This window comes from Phyllobates terribilis, unplaced genomic scaffold (assembly GCF_046119375.1).
Source record: "Phyllobates terribilis strain yellow unplaced genomic scaffold, ASM4611937v1 Scaffold_9__5_contigs__length_417890890, whole genome shotgun sequence".
NCBI lineage: Eukaryota > Metazoa > Chordata > Amphibia > Anura > Dendrobatidae > Phyllobates > Phyllobates terribilis.
In genome coordinates, this window is record NW_027362769.1 from 112,414,032 (window position 1) to 112,432,118 (window position 18,087).

The 18,087-nt window shown below is 43.0% G+C and overlaps 1 protein-coding gene across 4 annotated transcripts in view; it reads left to right on the top strand.

Moving 5' to 3' along the window:
• Nucleotides 1-17,437, top strand: part of LOC141161711 (neurabin-1-like) — a 110,826-nt gene extending 93,389 nt beyond the window's left edge. For 3 of the 4 annotated variants that reach the window (XM_073646936.1, XM_073646939.1, XM_073646937.1), the window contains exons 17-19: nucleotides 5,048-5,164; nucleotides 11,340-11,528; nucleotides 14,354-17,437. In XM_073646936.1, coding sequence (XP_073503037.1) covers nucleotides 5,048-5,164; nucleotides 11,340-11,528; nucleotides 14,354-14,551 — 504 coding nt within the window. In that variant the 3' untranslated portion in view covers nucleotides 14,552-17,437. The remainder of the gene's footprint in view (nucleotides 1-5,047; nucleotides 5,165-11,339; nucleotides 11,529-14,353) is intronic. The other variant, XM_073646938.1, reaches the window with a different exon arrangement.
• Nucleotides 17,438-18,087: the final 650 nt, after the last annotated feature.

An 18,087-nucleotide genomic window follows, 5' to 3' on the forward strand; every position in this document is an offset into this window, starting at 1 on the left:
GGTGTCTCATGTGGACTTTATTCTTGAGCTCCTTCCACAAGTTTTCAATTGGGTTAAGGTCAGGATACTGACTAGGCCACTCCAACACCTTGACTTTTTCCCTCTTGAACCAGGCCTTGGTTTTCTTGGCTGTGTGCTTTGGGTCGTTGTCTTGTTGGAAGATGAAATTACGACCCATCTTAAGATACTTGATGGAGGAGCGGAGGTTCTTGGCCAAAATCTCCAGGTAGGCCGTGCTTTCCATCTTCCCATGGATGCGGACCAGATGGCTAGGCCCCTTGGCTGAGAAACAGCCCCACAGCATGATGCTGCCACCACCATGCTTGACTGTAGGGATGGTATTCTTGGGGTCGTATGCAGTGCCATCCAGTCTCCAAACGTCACGTTGTGGTTGGCACCAAAGATCTCGATCTTGGTCTCATCAGACCATAGAACCTTGAACCAGTCTGTCTCAGAGTCCTGCAAGTGATCATGAACAAACTGTAGACGAGCCTTGACATGACGCTTTGAAAGTAAAGGTACCTTACGGGCTCGTCTGGAACGGAGACCATTCCGGTGGAGTACGTTACTTATGGTATTGACTGAAACCAATGTCCCCACTGCCATGAGATCTTCCCGGAGCTCCTTCCTTGTTGTCCTTGGGTTAGCCTTGACTCTTCGGACAAGCCTGGCCTCGGCACGGGAGGACACTTTCAAAGGCTGTCCAGGCCGTGGAAGGCTAACAGTAGTTCCATAAGCCTTCCACTTACGGATGATGCTCCCAACAGTGGAGACAGGTAGGCCCAACTCCTTGGAAAGGGTTTTGTACCCCTTGCCAGCCTTGTGACCCTCCACGATCTTGTCTCTGATGGCCTTGGAATGCTCCTTTGTCTTTCCCATGTTGACCATGTCTGAGTGCTGTTCTCAAGTTTGGGGAGGGTCTTAAATAGTCAGAAAAGGCTGGCAAAAGAGATCTTTAATCCACACATGTGAAGCTCATTATTCTTGGTGCCTGAACTACTTCTTAACACTTTAGGTGGACCAAACAGAATTCTTGTGGTTTGAGGGGTTGAATAATAAATGACACTCTGAATTAACTTTTTACGTTTTTAAAAAAAAAAAAAAAAAAAAATTTGCTGCAGTGGATTTCCCACTTCCAGGCTGATCTACAGTACAAATGTCACAATGCCAAGTTAATTCCGCATGTGTCAACCAGCTAAATCTGCAGGGGGTTGAATACTACTTGTAGGCACTGTAGATGTATCGTTTATCTGTGATTTGTTTGTAAATCTGCTTAGATTGTACAGGGGAGGAGAGGGGGGCTGGGCACCCTACATGTCCGCAAGCCTTGACGGACTTATTCCAGAACGGCATTGTGCAGCTAGCCAAACGTGGATAAAATTTTTAATATAACTTGGTAAAATGGGAAAAAATGCTTTATATTAAAGAAAAAAAACATGCATTTTCTGTATTTGGAACACCCTCAAATTTGTTCTTATTCATTCTTGATTTCCATAAAAACAAACTAAGCCCAAACCCCTTTAGAGAAAAATACTCAAAAATTGCACTCTTCCTGATTTTCCATTTTTTATTAGGTGTGTTTTTTTTTTTTTGTTTTTTTTTATTTCATTATATAGTACATTAAATGGCGCCAATAACCCTTTCCCAACTGACTACGGGTCTGAGTTTTCACGTTGCACTTACACTTCGGCTCCTGCAGTTTAGCTGGACGGCTCTTTTGCTGCTAGAGACAACCGGGGACCATGAGCAGAATACAGAAAGGGTTTATAACCACTTCTGTCTTCTATTTTTGCCAACTAGTGATGAAGTTGTTTTCAAGTGACTAATAACCTAAGCGATTAATACAACTGGTTTAGGGCAGAACATAAACAGTATTTCTGGCCCAGCCATTCAGGGGATTAAGTAAATATAACTTGTTCCACAAAAAAAACAATAATTTATTGCTTGTGCAGGGATGAAGAGAACATCCATGATCTTTAGTATATTATTGCTGTCCACAAGATGGTTGTCTCTTAGGCTGTGATGACGCCATGTGGTGGCTTCCATCTGTAAGTCACAGCAGTCTGACGGATCCAACCCCAGCGGACCCCATTTACCATTAGTAAGCCCTTTGGGTTCTGCTGTGACTGAGGCTCGGACCCCGATATGAGCAGAGTCTTGTATGAATATTGGATGAGTTCACTTTAAGTTTTAATGTCTCCCTTTGTAGAATGTTGAAATTATGAATTCATCGAGGAGGGAAATACATAATTATATCTTTCCTGTCTGCAAACTTGTGTAATTCTTCCAGTACAGCGCCTCAGGCCGAGCGGACGCAGACTGACTTCTTATTAACACGCTGCAATTTAATTCTAATTTATCGGTGTTTGTTTCCTTCTCTGTTAATTATCTCAGTGTATATTTGTATCATCTGAAACAAAGTCAATTGCTGGTAAACAATAATTGGAGAAAGCTCATGCTAAGCAGACAACTGTGACTTAAATGTTTGTTATCTTGGTGGATAATTCAGGTCCGTCTCCTCTATTACCAATTTTATAAAGCCATTAAGGGGACACCATGCCTGCACTGGGATATGTTACTGCAATGTGCAGCCATCACCACGGACAACACGGGACGGCTCGCGTACGCTACCGTGTCTAACCCTATTTTTATGTGCCTGTTCTAGTAGATGACCTATACAAACCTGGACTCCTGTGATCCCATTATATTCAGGCACTACGTGTCCACTTGTTTGGATTTTTCTGGGTTTGGGGAAAAAAGGGATACTTTTTATATATGTAGTCTGTGGACGCCAGACCATAGCCTTGAAAACTCCCTTCTACCTGCAGCATCCCCAACGCTTGTTCTTATTAACAGGCCACAAGACATCCTTGCGTTGCGGGCCGGCGCGCCCCTGACCTCCTTGCGTTGCGGGCCGGCGCGCCCCTGACCTCCTTGCGAGGCCTACTAATCAGAAAAGGTGCTGGGGATCCCGCAGGTAGGAGGCAGTTTGCAAGCCTCTGATCAGTCAGGCATGGACTTCCGACTTGGCTGCTAGACCAGGGACCACTCTACTTGCGTATGTAGTGTTGCATTGAATCCAGGATAAGTAAGATTTCACAAGGTATAGGGCATGTCTGGTACCTTCCATAGAAAGCAGTATTATTGTTCTGATGTATTGGTGACGCGGCTGGTATCCTTGTAGGTGAACCCCTGTACCCAGTGTTTTTCGCTCGGCGTGCCGCATGGAATAATCATTACGTGTCATAGATATAGGTCAGAAGATCGTCTTGATTTGGTCTTTGACCTTGGATCTCCGCTGATTTCTAGAATTCCTCTACAGAATGCACCAGGCTCTGTCACTGCACAGATTTCGGTCTCTGACATAATATATGTCATTTGAATGGAGCTTTGCTTACAATTTGTATTCGATTTCCAAGGGCAACTATTCTGACCAAGCAAAGACTTCAGCTATTTCATCTTCCTTCTCTAATGCATCTGTGACACGTCCAAAAAAAATAGTTGCAAAATATCTGTGTGCGAATTTACCCTAAAGGTGCATTGCTGCCTGTTTGTGTTATTTTTTTATTACTGCAAAACTCTTTTACAGTGATAGTATTCAGAATATCTGTCGGCACCTTCCGGTTTCTGGCAATCACTTACTCAAGGAACAGAAAGCCAAAGTGGCCATGCCTAGGGCAACTAACATTGTGAGAGGGACATAAAGCTAACGCCTGGCTGAGTTCTTGCTACGGACTATACGGGGAGGGGGAGGGTTATTTCCCAGATTTCAGTGGTTTTGTCAATTCTGCCTCTTGAGATGAGGGAGTAGGTCTTAAATTCTGTGCTCATTTTTTTTCTTTAACTTTTCAACGTTCATGTACAGAGCTTCAAATCCACAGCACAGATGAGTAAGTTCTGTATGCCCCATACATAGTGAACAATATAAAGAGAGAGAGAAACATTAATAGGCACAGAGAGTTAGACTTGGAGGTTTCAGTTAAAAAGTGTCCTTACTCACCCTCCCCGGGTCCAGTGCTGAGTCTCCACCGCTGCTCCGAATACAGTTCTTGTCTGCTGTGCTGACGACAGGTCCACAGCACTGCAGCCAATAATTGAACTTCGAGGTTGTGCCCAGGTTGATGGCACAAGCCGCTCAGAGCCACTTAGCTCAATTATTGGCTGTCGACATGTCAGCGCTGCAGACCATAACAGTAGTGATGAGCGAGCATGCTCGGGTGTTATGTTTGAGTCACTCAGTGTACATGATTTGTGACTGTTTAACAGCTTTAATACATGTGAGAAATGTCTAAGAAACAGGCATTCCTCACATGTATTAAAGCTGTCAGTCGCAAATCATGCGCACAGAGTGACTCCAACATAACACCCCAGCACTCTGAAGATAATCGCACACTGAAGATACTCGGAAAACACCCGAGCATGCTCGTAAATCTCGAGTAACGAGCATGCTCGCTCATCACTACATAACAGGCATCAATAGCAGAGGTGGAGATTCAGCCCTGAACCCAGGGAGGGTGAGTAAAGCACAGTTTTTTTTTTTTTTGTTGTGTTTTTTTAAAGCCAGGGGAAAAGATGTTGTGAACTTGGAAAATCCCTTTAGTAGTGTATTCCTGTAAAAACAAGGTACCCCTTATCCACAGGATATTGATAACTTGATGATCTCAATTGTGACGTCCTCCAATTGGAAGGCTGGGACTGTGCAGGGCCCCATCTAAGTGGAGTATCACTCCAGTATGTGCACCTCTGCTTCATTCATGGTCTATGAGACTGCTAGAGCCAAGCGCTGCACCCAGCTATCTCCGGCATCCTATAGACAATGATGAAGCGATGGCGCTCCTGCTCAGCGGTGGCGCTCACAGCAACTTATCACCTATCCTGGGTATCTATCGTAATCTACTGTACTATAATGAATACGAGGTTTGTGACCTAAAACCCCATGACATTCGCTCCTCTCGCCCTTATAGTAGTCTTTGCACATATATGGATGTTTTCTGTGTGATGAAGGACGGGGGTCGGATAATACAGTCTTGTTTCTACTTGTTTTCAGAGTAGAGTTTTCATAGATGATTCATACAGTCACAGCCATCGCTCTGATCTATCAGGGTTGGTGGCAGAGCCCTCCCTTTCGGGACGCTCTCACACTTTCACCTTCTCGTCTAATGAGGTGAGTGGCCGCGTTGTGTCCCTGGTGTTAGTGATGTGTGTCATCGCATGTCTATTGTGCCCTCCGCCATCTTGTAGTGGTTAACAAGTCTTTATCCATCATTACAACCTTTTCAGTGTCTGATACCGTGAGATTCGTACATCAAGAACTAGATAGAAGTAAACGTTAATGGACCAAATTGGTTTCCCTGTAAAAATAGGAAATAGGCACTGAAAATGTTACTGAAATGTTTCCTTCTTTTCATTAACCTGAATATCAATAATTAAAAAAACAAAACAAAAACGGATACTCTATTAATGCGAAACTAACGCGACATGCCCCAAGGGGTGAAGGTGGGGATAGTAGTAAGACGTGTGTCACATATGTCAGGCGCGTGCGTTACAGCTTCCGCCGCTCCTCTCCCACCTCCGGTCAGTCCCCAATATTGGGAGGATGATATGATTGCATAGAAATACTGGGGCTTGTACTGTCAGGTAAGTTCGCTCACTAGACCGCTAGTTTCGTTCTCTCCCACTTTAAGGGTGAATCCACACTATGCGTAGTTTTGCTGTGGCATTTTCAAGTGAGTGGATTTGTGGGCATAGAATCGGCTAAGTAAATGCGATTTTTAAAATTATCATTTACACGTTGCAGAAATGTTTCCCTTGGTGCGGAATATGAAATCCACAGCATCTCCGCTCCTTAACTGCGGATTTCACAAGAGTTGCGCACTAACCTGGTTCGGCTCCTGTTTGGACCAGTGCAGTCTTCACTTCTGCAGCCGTCATCCTCTGCTCGACATCTGGTGACGTCACGACATGTATCACAGAATGACGTCACAAGGATAAAGGCCCAGAGGTGCTACGGACGTCTACCACAGAAGTGAACACTGCCCTGGTCCAGCTGCTAAGGAAGACAGGGCTGGACGCATTCACCCTATGCATCCATAACAAACCTGAAAATCATCAGATTCAAAAGGAATACCAGATATAAAAGATGGACTTGTATTTTACTTCCTGCAGCCTAAAAACTAAAAAAAAAAAAAAAAAAAAAAATACATAGAAATTACATGTGCATTTTTTTTTTTTTTCCGAGTCTGGGTATAAATCTCAAGATGTCCACCCTGTTCTGTGATCCTCAAACTCCTATTTCAGCATTTTTTTTCTAACTTAAGCATTTGTTAGCTGTTAGTAATGTATGTTCAATATGTGCACTAAATTCTTCCCCATCGCTGTCGTCTGCTGTTTCCAGCGCTGCTCCGCTCCTCCGCTGCATCATATGACCGCAGCTTTTTTTTTCCTGTCTCTCCATGGATCGTTCGTTCCTCTTACGGCACATTCAGGCCGCCGTAAAAATCGGAGCGCAGTGTACGGAATGGCCGGTGGCTCTCCAGAAGAGAGCATGGCAGCTTCATGTATTCCTATTCAGCTGTCAGGCTCTGGTCGGGAGAACCGCCGGCCAGTCTGTGCACTGCGTTTTGATTTCGCTCCAATATATACTGCCATCTGACTGTGCCCTTAATGGAAGTCTATGAGAACCTTGTTCTGATACTCGTAGATGCTAAGGTGACTTGCGGTCCGCACAGAAGACTTTGTAGTGAACCAGCTGGTCACAACTGCAACCACATGATGCAGGAGAGGACCAGCGCAGCGCTGGAAACGGCAGAAGACGGCGACCCGGTAAATATTTTATTGCCCACACTGAACAAACATTAATAATAGTTAGCGGATGGGGAAGTTTAGCGCTGGAGGATCCTGCAAATGTTGTTCCCATAAAACTCAGCACATTTAATTTAGGTAAATTCTGACTGTTCTCTATGCATCTTTTAAGATTAAATTTATCATTTGTGTGAATATAGCCCCTTTCTGTACAGGAAACCTTTGTTTTCTTACCATGGATGTGCATGAAATGAGTCTGCATTGGTGAAAGTCCTTGTTTTGCACCTTTTTTTTTTATTCTGCAAAAACTCAATGATCAAACATTGAATGAAGCCGTTCTGCCTCGGCCGCAGCAGGAAATCCCAGCAGATCTCAAAGTGTTTATAAGTAGTTGCATGCAGCCAGTAAGCCAGGCTAGACTTGTTACCTTCCACGCTTTGTAGAAGAAGGCCTTGGTAAGAAAGAATTCTCTGCTCAGAACGGTAATGAATGAAAGCAAGGCTTCCAATTTTTAAACAGTTATTTCTAGGACATGTTTTCACATTGCTGGCTGTCTTCTAATAACATAGCATTCATTAGTTTGTGTATTGTGACTGTAAATACTCAAGCAGTGATCTAAAGAAATCCCTTTACATTAATGTAGATCTGTCCCAAAGTGTGTTCATAAATAGATTTTAGACCTGATGAGACTAGTACAGTTACTTTGAAAATACATGTCATAATGGCTGAATAATACTTTATGAAAGTGCAACATAATCTCCACCCACCTACACTGATTGACATATCCTCAGTGTCCCTCCTCCCTGCTGAGATCTCACACTGCTCAGTAGCAGCTGCAGCTATCAGTCAAGCTGGGTGGGCAGAGATTGAATATAAGTGGACCCTTGAGATATTTCATTCTATATCTGGACTCATAAAATTTTCTTCTTAATATCCGGATCATACAGCCATCCTGTCATATATTTTCAAAAGTAAGTACACAAGTCTCATCTGTTCTACAAGATCCATTTAATAATGTATGCCGTTAGTATTGCGAGATATGACAGATCCACCCTAAATGCTCTCACTGGCCTAACAGCATTTTGAATAGAGACGTCGGTGGCATAGCATAGCTTGTCATTTGGCACATCTCTTTGATAAATCAAATCAAGTCTTGAAGATATTACCGAGGGCTATAAGTAAGGCAGCATAATGCAATAGATTAGGAAGAAATTCACAGTTATCAAGTTGCACAAGAGACAGATCATTGACCGATTCAGCCCTTTTGTACAAGATAACCGCATTCTACAAACCAGATTATACTAAATAATACTAATATCTTTATATTGGGTCTCAAATGTTACTTTTTTTATTCTGGTTGTAGGACTTAGATCCTTAATTAAAATAAAAAATAAATATATATAATATAATATAATTATATCATTTATATTTAATTTTTTCCTTACGATGTATGGTAACTAATCATAGCAGACAAGTTCTAAAAGTTTTTTGTTTCAATGGCAATCAATATAGCAATCACAACTGCAAGAAAGGTCCTGCCAATTTCACCAAGCAATGAAATGCAGATCATTGCCATGGGCCAACTACCAATCCCCTTGGAAAATGGCGAGTTGATTATGGCAGCCATTCATAAGAATACACACTTAAAGCTGCTCTTGTATTACAAGAATGGCAGATGCTTGTATAGATTTCTTTTCAGTTCTTCATCATAAAAGGGGATCCTGAGCAGGGGACCCTCCTATATGATGATCATGTATCTTAATAGCAGGGCTGTGGAGTCGGTAAGCCAAACCTGCGTCTCCGACTCCTCAATTTCCCTTACACCGACTCCACGACTCCGACTCCCACATATATTGCTTATATTTAAGTGAAAAATGTATTGTAGTACAATGTGAACATCAGACATTTAATCATTTTTATGATACAATAATCAAGATATTTAGATAGAATATAATGATTGCAAGCTGGAGGGATAGATGAATAGATGGATGGAGGGATAGAGTGTGATAGACAGATGACAGCTACAGACAGCAAATAGTACATTGCACATATAGTTCACACACATTGTACAGAGAGCACATAATAATCACCTACAATATTAGCATTAGTTACCTTCCTGTGACAGAGATGAGCAGTAGTACTTTCACTTTCTCCAGCTCGGGGCCCAGGAATCGGATCCTATGCAGGGCAGGCACCCCTCCCCCTCCTCTCTCTGGTGAAGACTGCAGAAGACATGACTGATGAGGGGAGATTGCCCCCTGCAGTCTGGAGCCAGTGCAGGATGGGAGCACTGCAGCATACAAGTGAGTTTTGATAGGTGCGTGCCCCTGCTTCTAGGAGGCGGGGGGGGGGGGCAGCTGCCCCTCGCTGGCTACGGGCATGATTCACACAGCGTTTTTGCGGATCCGTCATTTTTTGCAGTAAAATGCAGTGACTCTGGGCATCCCAGCAAAGTCAATGGGTTTCAAGATATGACATTCAGACACATCGTTTTGTGAGGATCCGTTTTTGGGCTCAAAAACGGATCCTCACAAAGAATGAGCATGTCAGTTTGTTCGGCGTTATTCTAATCTGCTTTTGCTATTGAAAACATTATCTATGAGCTCAAAAACCTTTCAGGTGATGCGGTTTTTTAAAAAGCTGATGTGCTTTTGCAGCTGAAAAACGTATCCTCAAAAAACGCAGCAAAAACGCTGTGTGTGAATGTAGCCTTAGATCAGGAATAGAACGGCCATTTATAGGACATTTCATAACTTTCCCAAATCCCTATGAAAAAAATATTCCCCGCAAACTGCATTGAACTACTGTACCCAATTTATTATATATTTTAGGAGTCTGAGTCGGTCCATTTTATATCGACTCCGGCTCCACCAAAATGAGCACCGACTCCGACTCCACAGCTCTGCTTAATAGGGCATATGTATGGGTGATCTTTATGAGACAGCTTCGTTTTATAAGGGCTATTCAGTACTGGCCAGCCACTAATTAAAGAGACTAGCTCCACTCCAGCCGATCTGATGGTATCCGCATCCAGCAGGGGGGACATCATGTGAGCACTGCAGGCAGTCAGCATCTCCTGATCAGCTGCAGTGTTCAGTTAGTCCGAACCAGAAGAAACACTGTTTATTCGAGGATAAGTAGTATATAAAGCACATGATATACACATAAATCCAGTATACTGGGCATTTACCATGGTCGGTGATAGTAAAGGTTCCTTATGGATCAGCATTACACCGTGTGAGGCTGAGAACCTTGTCCTGTGAGTAGAGGAGTTGGGCTCCATATATATATTTTTGCATTACACCAAGCACATTGGAAATTACTACACAGTATTAGGGCTCATACAAATGTCCATTTATTTTCATGTCCGAGTTCTGTCCGAGTTCTGTCCTTTTTTCTGTCCGAGTTCTGTCCTTTTTTCTGTCCGAGTTCTGTCCTTTTTTCTGTCCGAGTTCTGTCCTTTTTTCTGTCCGAGTTCTGTCCTTTTTTCTGTCCGAGTTCTGTCCTTTTTTCTGTCCGAGTTCTGTCCTTTTTTCTGTCCGAGTTCTGTCCTTTTTTCTGTCCGAGTTCTGTCCTTTTTTCTGTCCGAGTTCTGTCCTTTTTTCTGTCCGAGTTCTGTCCTTTTTTCTGTCCGAGTTCTGTCCTTTTTTCTGTCCGAGTTCTGTCCTTTTTTCTGTCCGAGTTCTGTCCTTTTTTCTGTCCGAGTTCTGTCCTTTTTTCTGTCCGAGTTCTGTCCTTTTTTCTGTCCGAGTTCTGTCCTTTTTTCTGTCAGAGTTCTGTCCTTTTTTCTGTCAGAGTTCTGTCCTTTTTTCTGTCAGAGTTCTGTCCTTTTTTCTGTCAGAGTTCTGTCCTTTTTTCTGTCCTTTTTTCTCGTACGTGAAAAGCAAAAAAAATGTCTATTGTATAGACCCTGTAGATAAGAGGGCGCGCTTTGTATATCAGATGGACCACCATCAATACACATACGATCAAGCTGCCCACCACTAAGAGTGGCTCCCACTCTGGGTGACAATAAAGGATCATTAGCTACTGGACTTGTGACAGTCGGATTAATTGTCCATAAAATTTGATAAAGAAAAAAAACAAAACTTAATAATGGACACAGATAATTCTGATACATTATAATTATTTTTTAACTTATTAATATAAATTGAGTGACTTTCCCTTTAATAACGCTGTATAGAGATGTGTATTAATTGGCGGTCGTGTAGGTCCGAGCTGTAAAAAAGAAAACTGTCAGTGACCGACAAGTGAAAGACGAGAAACTGTTTTTCTTTTGTATATTTTTGTCACTTCATTAAGACATTAATTCTGCACCAATACCAGGAATTTGCTGTGAAGACAAGAGGCAGAATGACCAAATAAGCTGAAGCAGATCGAGCCCCAGGAGCCGCGCCAGCACTGACTGCACTGTATAGAAATGAAACGCCTAGTGCCATAATATGTTATTCCTTCCACCAGTTTTGCCCTGGAGTCCTTCCAGATATCTGTACCCAGCGGACCCCCAGCAGCATCACTGAACATTTCTCTTTTTCTAGGCTTTGGACGATGACGTCACCCCAACCGGGAAACAAAACCAATGGCATAGTCGGCCCGTGTCTGACTGGAGCTCCCAGCAAGTGTGCCACTGGCTAATGGGCATGAACATGGAGCAATACATTGAGGAGTTCACGGCCAAGAATGTGGACGGGCAGCAGTTAATGCTGCTGGACAGTGACAGACTGAAGGTAAGGGTCAATGTATCTTGCAGCAGACGGAGTAATGCGTTGCAGTCAGCCAACAGCACAGACAATATTACGCCATTGCAAGTTTCTTAGCAATGAAAATAAATAGCAACAAAACAGAGAAAAATATTAGTGATTGCTAATATCGATGTGTCTCCATTTACCCTTCATCCAGGATTGGTCGTTTAGCCTCAGGGAAAGGGTGCCACCTGCTGGTTAAATGACAATTAGCACCTTTAAAATTAGGAAATTGTGTAAATGTCAGCGTAGTTAGAGATTCATGTAATCAGCAATGGGATTAACGACCTGCGGCCACTGGGAATTTCTAGTTCCAATAGTCTGTGAAAGTTCTTGTTCCTTGGGCTACAATGAGCCTCTTCGGCACAATCGCCACCGGGCTGATCTGGAAATGGTCAGTCCAAAATGGTGAATAAAAAAAACTTTAAAAATAAAATGGTGTTCAATGGCAGACAATCACTTTAAATCATATTTATTTTTTGTTCAATTTTGATTATTAAATATAAATATGTCCAACTTTCTGTTGTAGCTGGAGGTAAATTATTCAGATACAAAGGATTAAATCCACTGCTTCCTTCCACACAGAGTTGTTTCCCACACTTACAAGTGGTGACCCATCCAGGTGATAGTTTGGGGATGAGTGGGGTTCCAACCATTGGGGACCTCATAGTTTCCAAAAATGGGAGATTCTGCGAAACCACTTTGTGACGAAGCGGTGGCCACGCGTGCGCTTCCCTCATTCTCTATAGGATTCCCGGAGATAGCAGAGTACAGCAGTCTACTTGACTGTAAACGTGTGCGCAGCCACCGCTCCAGTTCTGGGCGGCATTTCAGAGCCCCGCTCTTGGGATCCGTGGGGTGGTTCCCCAGTGATGATTGAACCCCCACTGGTCACCCATCTTCTGGATAAATTGTTCATTTTAATGAGTGGATTTTACATCTATTTTAACATGCATTTTCAAACAAAGTACACCAGTCTCATTAGGTCTAAAGCCCCCGTCTCACATAGCGAGATCGCTGCTGTGTCACGGTTTTGGTGACGCAACAGCGACCTCACCAGCGATGTCGCTATGTGTGACACTTTGCAGCGATCAGGCCCCTGCTGTGAGGTCACTGATCGCTGCAGAATGTCCTGGACCATTTTTTGATCGTTGCCCTCCCGCTGGTCAGCACACATCGCTGTGTGTGACCAGCGGGAGCAGCGATCAGGCTGGTAACTATGGTAAACATTGGGTTACTAGGGGCACACGCGCACCTAGTAACCCGTTGTTTATCATGGTTACGAGCCTGCTAAAGTGAGTGGTAACCATGATAAACAACGGGTTACTAGGAGCGCGTGTGCCCCTAGTAACCCGATGTTTACCATAGTTACCAGCCTGCTCCTGCTTCAGCAGGCTCGTAACCAGGAGCAGGACATCGTGGAAAGATTCTTTCCACGATGTCGCTGCTCCCCTGATCGTTGGTGAGCCTGCCTGTTTGACAGCTCACCAGCGATGTATCAGCGATGCAGCAACGATCCCTGACAGGTCGTATCGTTGTCGGGATCGTTGCAGCGTCGCTAAGTGTGACGGGGCCTTAAGATCTAGTTAATAATGTTTACAGTTTGCACTGTGAAATCTATTGACAGATCCCCTCTAGGTCCTATAATATAACACCAGTAAACCCCTTGTGGTGGCGCCAGGCAGCCAAATAGAAACTCCGTAATGCTGTGTGCAGAAAGCTTCTCCGCTTCCTCTTGTGGTTCCTGCAGGCCACGCTGATCACTGTGGTTTGTCCTGATGAAGACGTGACACTTCGAAACAAACCGCACTCCTGGATTCCTGACTCCTTCTCATCACTCATCTACCAGCAGCGCAGATTTAACCCATTGCACTCCAATCCTGGATCATTTTTAAGGCATTTTCTGCTTCTGGAGACTTTTTACTTTACAATCAAAGCCAATGGGAAGGCTCAGAAGCAGTTTTCGAGCAGTTTTGTCAGTGTTTTTGCTTGGAAAAGCACTAGCGCTTTCTTCATTGTTGAATGAAGTTAAGAAAATAAACAATTCTGAAAACACAAGTTAAAAAAAAAACAAAACAGAAAATGTAAAAAAAACAACAAAAAAAAGTCTTCAAAAAACTGGACAAAAAGAAACTTCAGGTTAAGAAAAATGACAGAGAAAAGGAGTTTTGTGAAGAATCTTCTGATTGAAAAACTAACACTTTTGCTCTCCTGAAAAAGTAAATGTGTGCTGATACCCAAAGGGACACATGATGCCTTACGTAAACAGACCATTGACTTGAATGGGTACTCCGTAATGCCTAACTTCCCCTGTGGTGGCGCTGCAGGTAAATTGAACACATATGGCCTGATTCATTAAGATTGGAGTTTCACATGTCAGTGTAAATGAGGGGCGTGCAGGTGTATCATGCGCCTTAGTCATTAAGAGGTCCTTATTTTATCTGGTGAAAACACCTTGATGAATCGGGCCCTTAATGTGCAGTTTCTCCACAGGTTACAGCTGATTTCTGGGGGTCTCGGCAGGGGCTGGGGAGCACTTTGTGATCATCTTATTGTCATACATCTCTTCTGACAAGTGAGATTGTGCAAAGCGGAGAACAGTTCACAACGTCTGCCATGTTGCGTCTTTTTTTTTTTTTTCTTAGCACAGTGCCTCTTTAGTACAAAGGCTGCCTGGGGTATTGCAGCTTAGTCCCAGTTCTGTACATTATTTTAAAGAAACTACAGACTGTAAAAGTTGTCACTTTCTTGATCGGAGAGGGATGCTTATAAGATGTTCAGTCACGTTCAACTTTTCTCTTCCCTTAAAGGCGCTGGGTGTTTCAAGCCAGACAGACAGAGCCACAATCAAGAAGAAAATCAAGGAAATCAGAAAAGCACAAGAGAAACTGGAAAAGCAAAAGGAAAAATATTCAAAGAAGGATCCGCAAAGAAAGAGCGGCGGTGGCGGCAGCAGCGGCAGCGGTAGCGGCGGTAAAGTGGTCACCACTGTAGAATCAAGCTGCTAAGAGACCGCACCACAATCCTTTCCAATCCACATGTTGTATATGTATATATCTGTACAATTAATATAAAAACGGCAGATCGGTAACGCCATTAGATCCCTTTACTACTCGTAGGGTCGTCTTCTGCAGGATCGGGATTTTTATCTAGCATTTTTATGAAGAGAGAATAGATACTATATTTGTACTGATTTCATGAACTGTCATTTTTTAAGTGTCTGAGGATGTGGATATTTTAGAGACTATCATTTAATTTTTCCTTACCCTGAAACAACCACTTTAATATATATATAGCATGATCACGTGTGGACCATGTATGACAACCAGAGACAAGGCTGTCTGCGTCGTCCTCGACAGTACGTGCTCTGATCTTTCCTGTGGTTAAGAGACCGCTTGGTCGTTATGTCCGGTATTGGTGAATGGCATTGATGTGAGTGTTCTGCTGCCCTTGACCTTCAGTGATGTGAACTTTAAGGTAAAATATGTGACCAGAAAAGGTCTCTGGCAGCAGGAGGTGGACATCTTTGTATAAGACCGGTGACACTAAGGAGCATGACCACTGATAGTTGAGCAATTCGAGCTGCGCTGCCTTGGTCCGGCGTTTGGTCCTTCTCTGCCCGGGATACTGGACATCTCGTGACATTATGACATGTGCCACCTAGGATGCCAGGCGTAGAAATGAAGACTGTCTGTTGTGGACGACCAGATTGGACCAGGACATCGCGACTCGAATTGCTCATCCCTACTGATTACGATATGAACAATAATTTCTTGTAAAATATAGGACATGGTTTATAGTCGTCTGCATTTATTTTTTTCCATTTTCTTTTTCCTGTTCCTTAAGCCTTGACTCCCTCCATTTCATTCTTCCTTTACCTACTCTCCTGTTTCACACACATTCTTCATATTTTCTAATTCATCCCGGAGCTTGCCCCTCCACCTGCCACTTGTATCCAACCTTGTTCACTTTATTATTTTTTTTTTTAGTATATAATCTAAATAGACCCACATTTCCTAATCTCTCTCTATTATTGTCGGAGCTCTATTTTTATAATCTAGCACCCCCCAAACCCTGCAAAGACCTAGCCGAATCATAAAACACAGTATTCAGTGAGCTCCCCCTATACGGAGGTAAGAATTGTATCACTGAGATACATGTAAGAAATAAAAACTGAGCTCCGGCCAAAATGAAGATCTGGTTGGAAATGAATCTGCACGGAATATCGCACATAAAACGTCTTGGTGTAAGATGGGTCTTTATTAATCCGACTGCTATCTCCCATTTTGATTTATCATATATGAGGATGGGTGCACCCTAGGTACAAATTCGGGAGACAAATGAGCACCTATACCTGTGGTACTCTTAGTCACACTTTCCAAAGAGAGGGATTTATATGATCTGTCCCCAAAAAACATTGCTTTATACTCAGCTGCCAATCACATATATTACTTTATCCATATACATATGACAATATTGGCTCGTGTAGGAATTCTTCGGATAGCAAAAAAACGTCAGGACAAGAAATGCACCGCATGAAAGTGTGACCGTGGCCGAAGTGAGCGACCGTGCAAGGCGATTTGATACTGTAAATTACGTCTGGATTACAGATTTTGTATTTTTTGTACTGTTTAGTGGAGACTGGGAAAGTTAATAAGATCCCGTGTGACGACCGCTACAGCCCCTTAACTCCATATTGCGGTTTATGTACCGAAGCATCAAGTACATGAGCATATAATGGCTCCATGTAAAAACCGAGCTGTTTTATGGCGCCAGGAGTGTTTTATGGCGCCCTGCTGTGCCGCCTGCTTCTCAGTTCTGTATGAATACAGCAGATGTAGTGTGCTGGGCGCCATCATATTATAGATCTGGTCTATACGGAGCACAAAGAATGGCGCAGTCCCTACGGTTGCCTTTGGGCCCGGTATGCATCAGATTAGAGTTGAGCAAAAAGATTAGCACTGTCTTGGTCTGGAGTCCAATCTGGTCCTCCACGTTGGCCAAGGCGGTCTTCATTTCTGCAGCCGGCATCTTGGGTGCATTTCTGAGGTTTCGTGCAACAGAAGTGAAGCCTGTCCTGGCTCTAAAGCTACAGAGGACCAGGCGGGATCCTGGACCAGAGGGCATAATGGAGGCACATTGTAGCAAGCAGGTAGAAACCCTACTGCCACCATGTTGGCATACTAACGTAGCTTAGTTTCTTGGACTGATATGTAAGCCTGAGGGGGGCGCCACAAGTACTATTTATTTCTGAAAGTGTCTGAAGACATCCAACGATATCTGGCAGACACATTGGGGTGGAAATGCTTCAAATCTGGTGCAACCGATCGATGATTTCCGCAATCATTATTTAGAGCCTTTTTGGAAATCTTAAAGCGGCGACCACTTTTTGCACCAGTTTTGCTACATCTCCCCAACTGCTTTCAGTTCGTCTGAAGACATCTATTCATTTTTCAGAAAATGAGTGACACTAACCATTTTAAAGGGACAGTAAAACAAAAAAAAAGGAAATCACTTGCATGTAAATTGATTTTTAGGAAGAATTTATAAACTTTCTCCCAGGAATCGTAGGCAGCTATGCATATTTACCTGTGTTCGCCTTTAGACGATGCTGTCCCTTTTATATGAGATATTGTACAGTAGTTGCAATTTTTTTTTCTTTTAAGTACAAATGGACTCTCCTTTACCACTACACGACTGTACTATAACTTCTGTGTTTTTTTTACAATCCTATACTAATTGTTTTTTTTCCCCTCCAATTGTGGACCAATATTTGCTCTAAACTTTACTTTTTCCACTAAAGGTAGCGCTTTAAAGAAAAATCATGAGAAAATAGAATTTTTTGTAAAAAAAAAGAAAGCGTTTTATATAATAAAACTGACCCATTTTCTGCATTTTTGTGTGTGTAATTTTTGACAATTTAAAGGAGTTGTCTAGCTGGATTTAAATGTACTGTATCTTTAAAGTTTAAAATAAACTTGCTTATATACCTTAATGAAGAAATTGGCAATGGTGCAGAAATTCCTGCACAAGTCCCAAATCATGGTCTGCTTTGGTAGGAGTGGTTACACTGTTGCCATATTGTACTGACAATCTGCATGGGGTTTGTAAGATTATTTTACTCACTTATATAGCGCCATTAATTCCACAGCGCTTTACAGACATTATTGTCACTGTCCCCATTGGGGCTCACAATCTAGATCCCCAATCAGTATGTTTTTGGAGTGTGGGAGGAAACCCACACAAACACGGGGAGAACATACAAACTCCTTGCAGGTGTTGTCCTTGGTGGGACCCATTCTTTGCATGGGTTTCCTCTGGTGGTATATTCACATGTGGCAGGCTTAAAGACATTTTTCAGAACTAAAATAAGCATGGATTTCTGCATTTAAGATGAAGTGAAATTTGCTGCAGAAAGTTCTGCAAATGTTTTATATAATACCCCTCATACATACTGACAGGCCCCTGACTCCCTATGAAATTGCTTCCAATTTTCCGCATCTCGGACACATTAGGATCGTGAGCGGCATTGGGGACGGGGGCT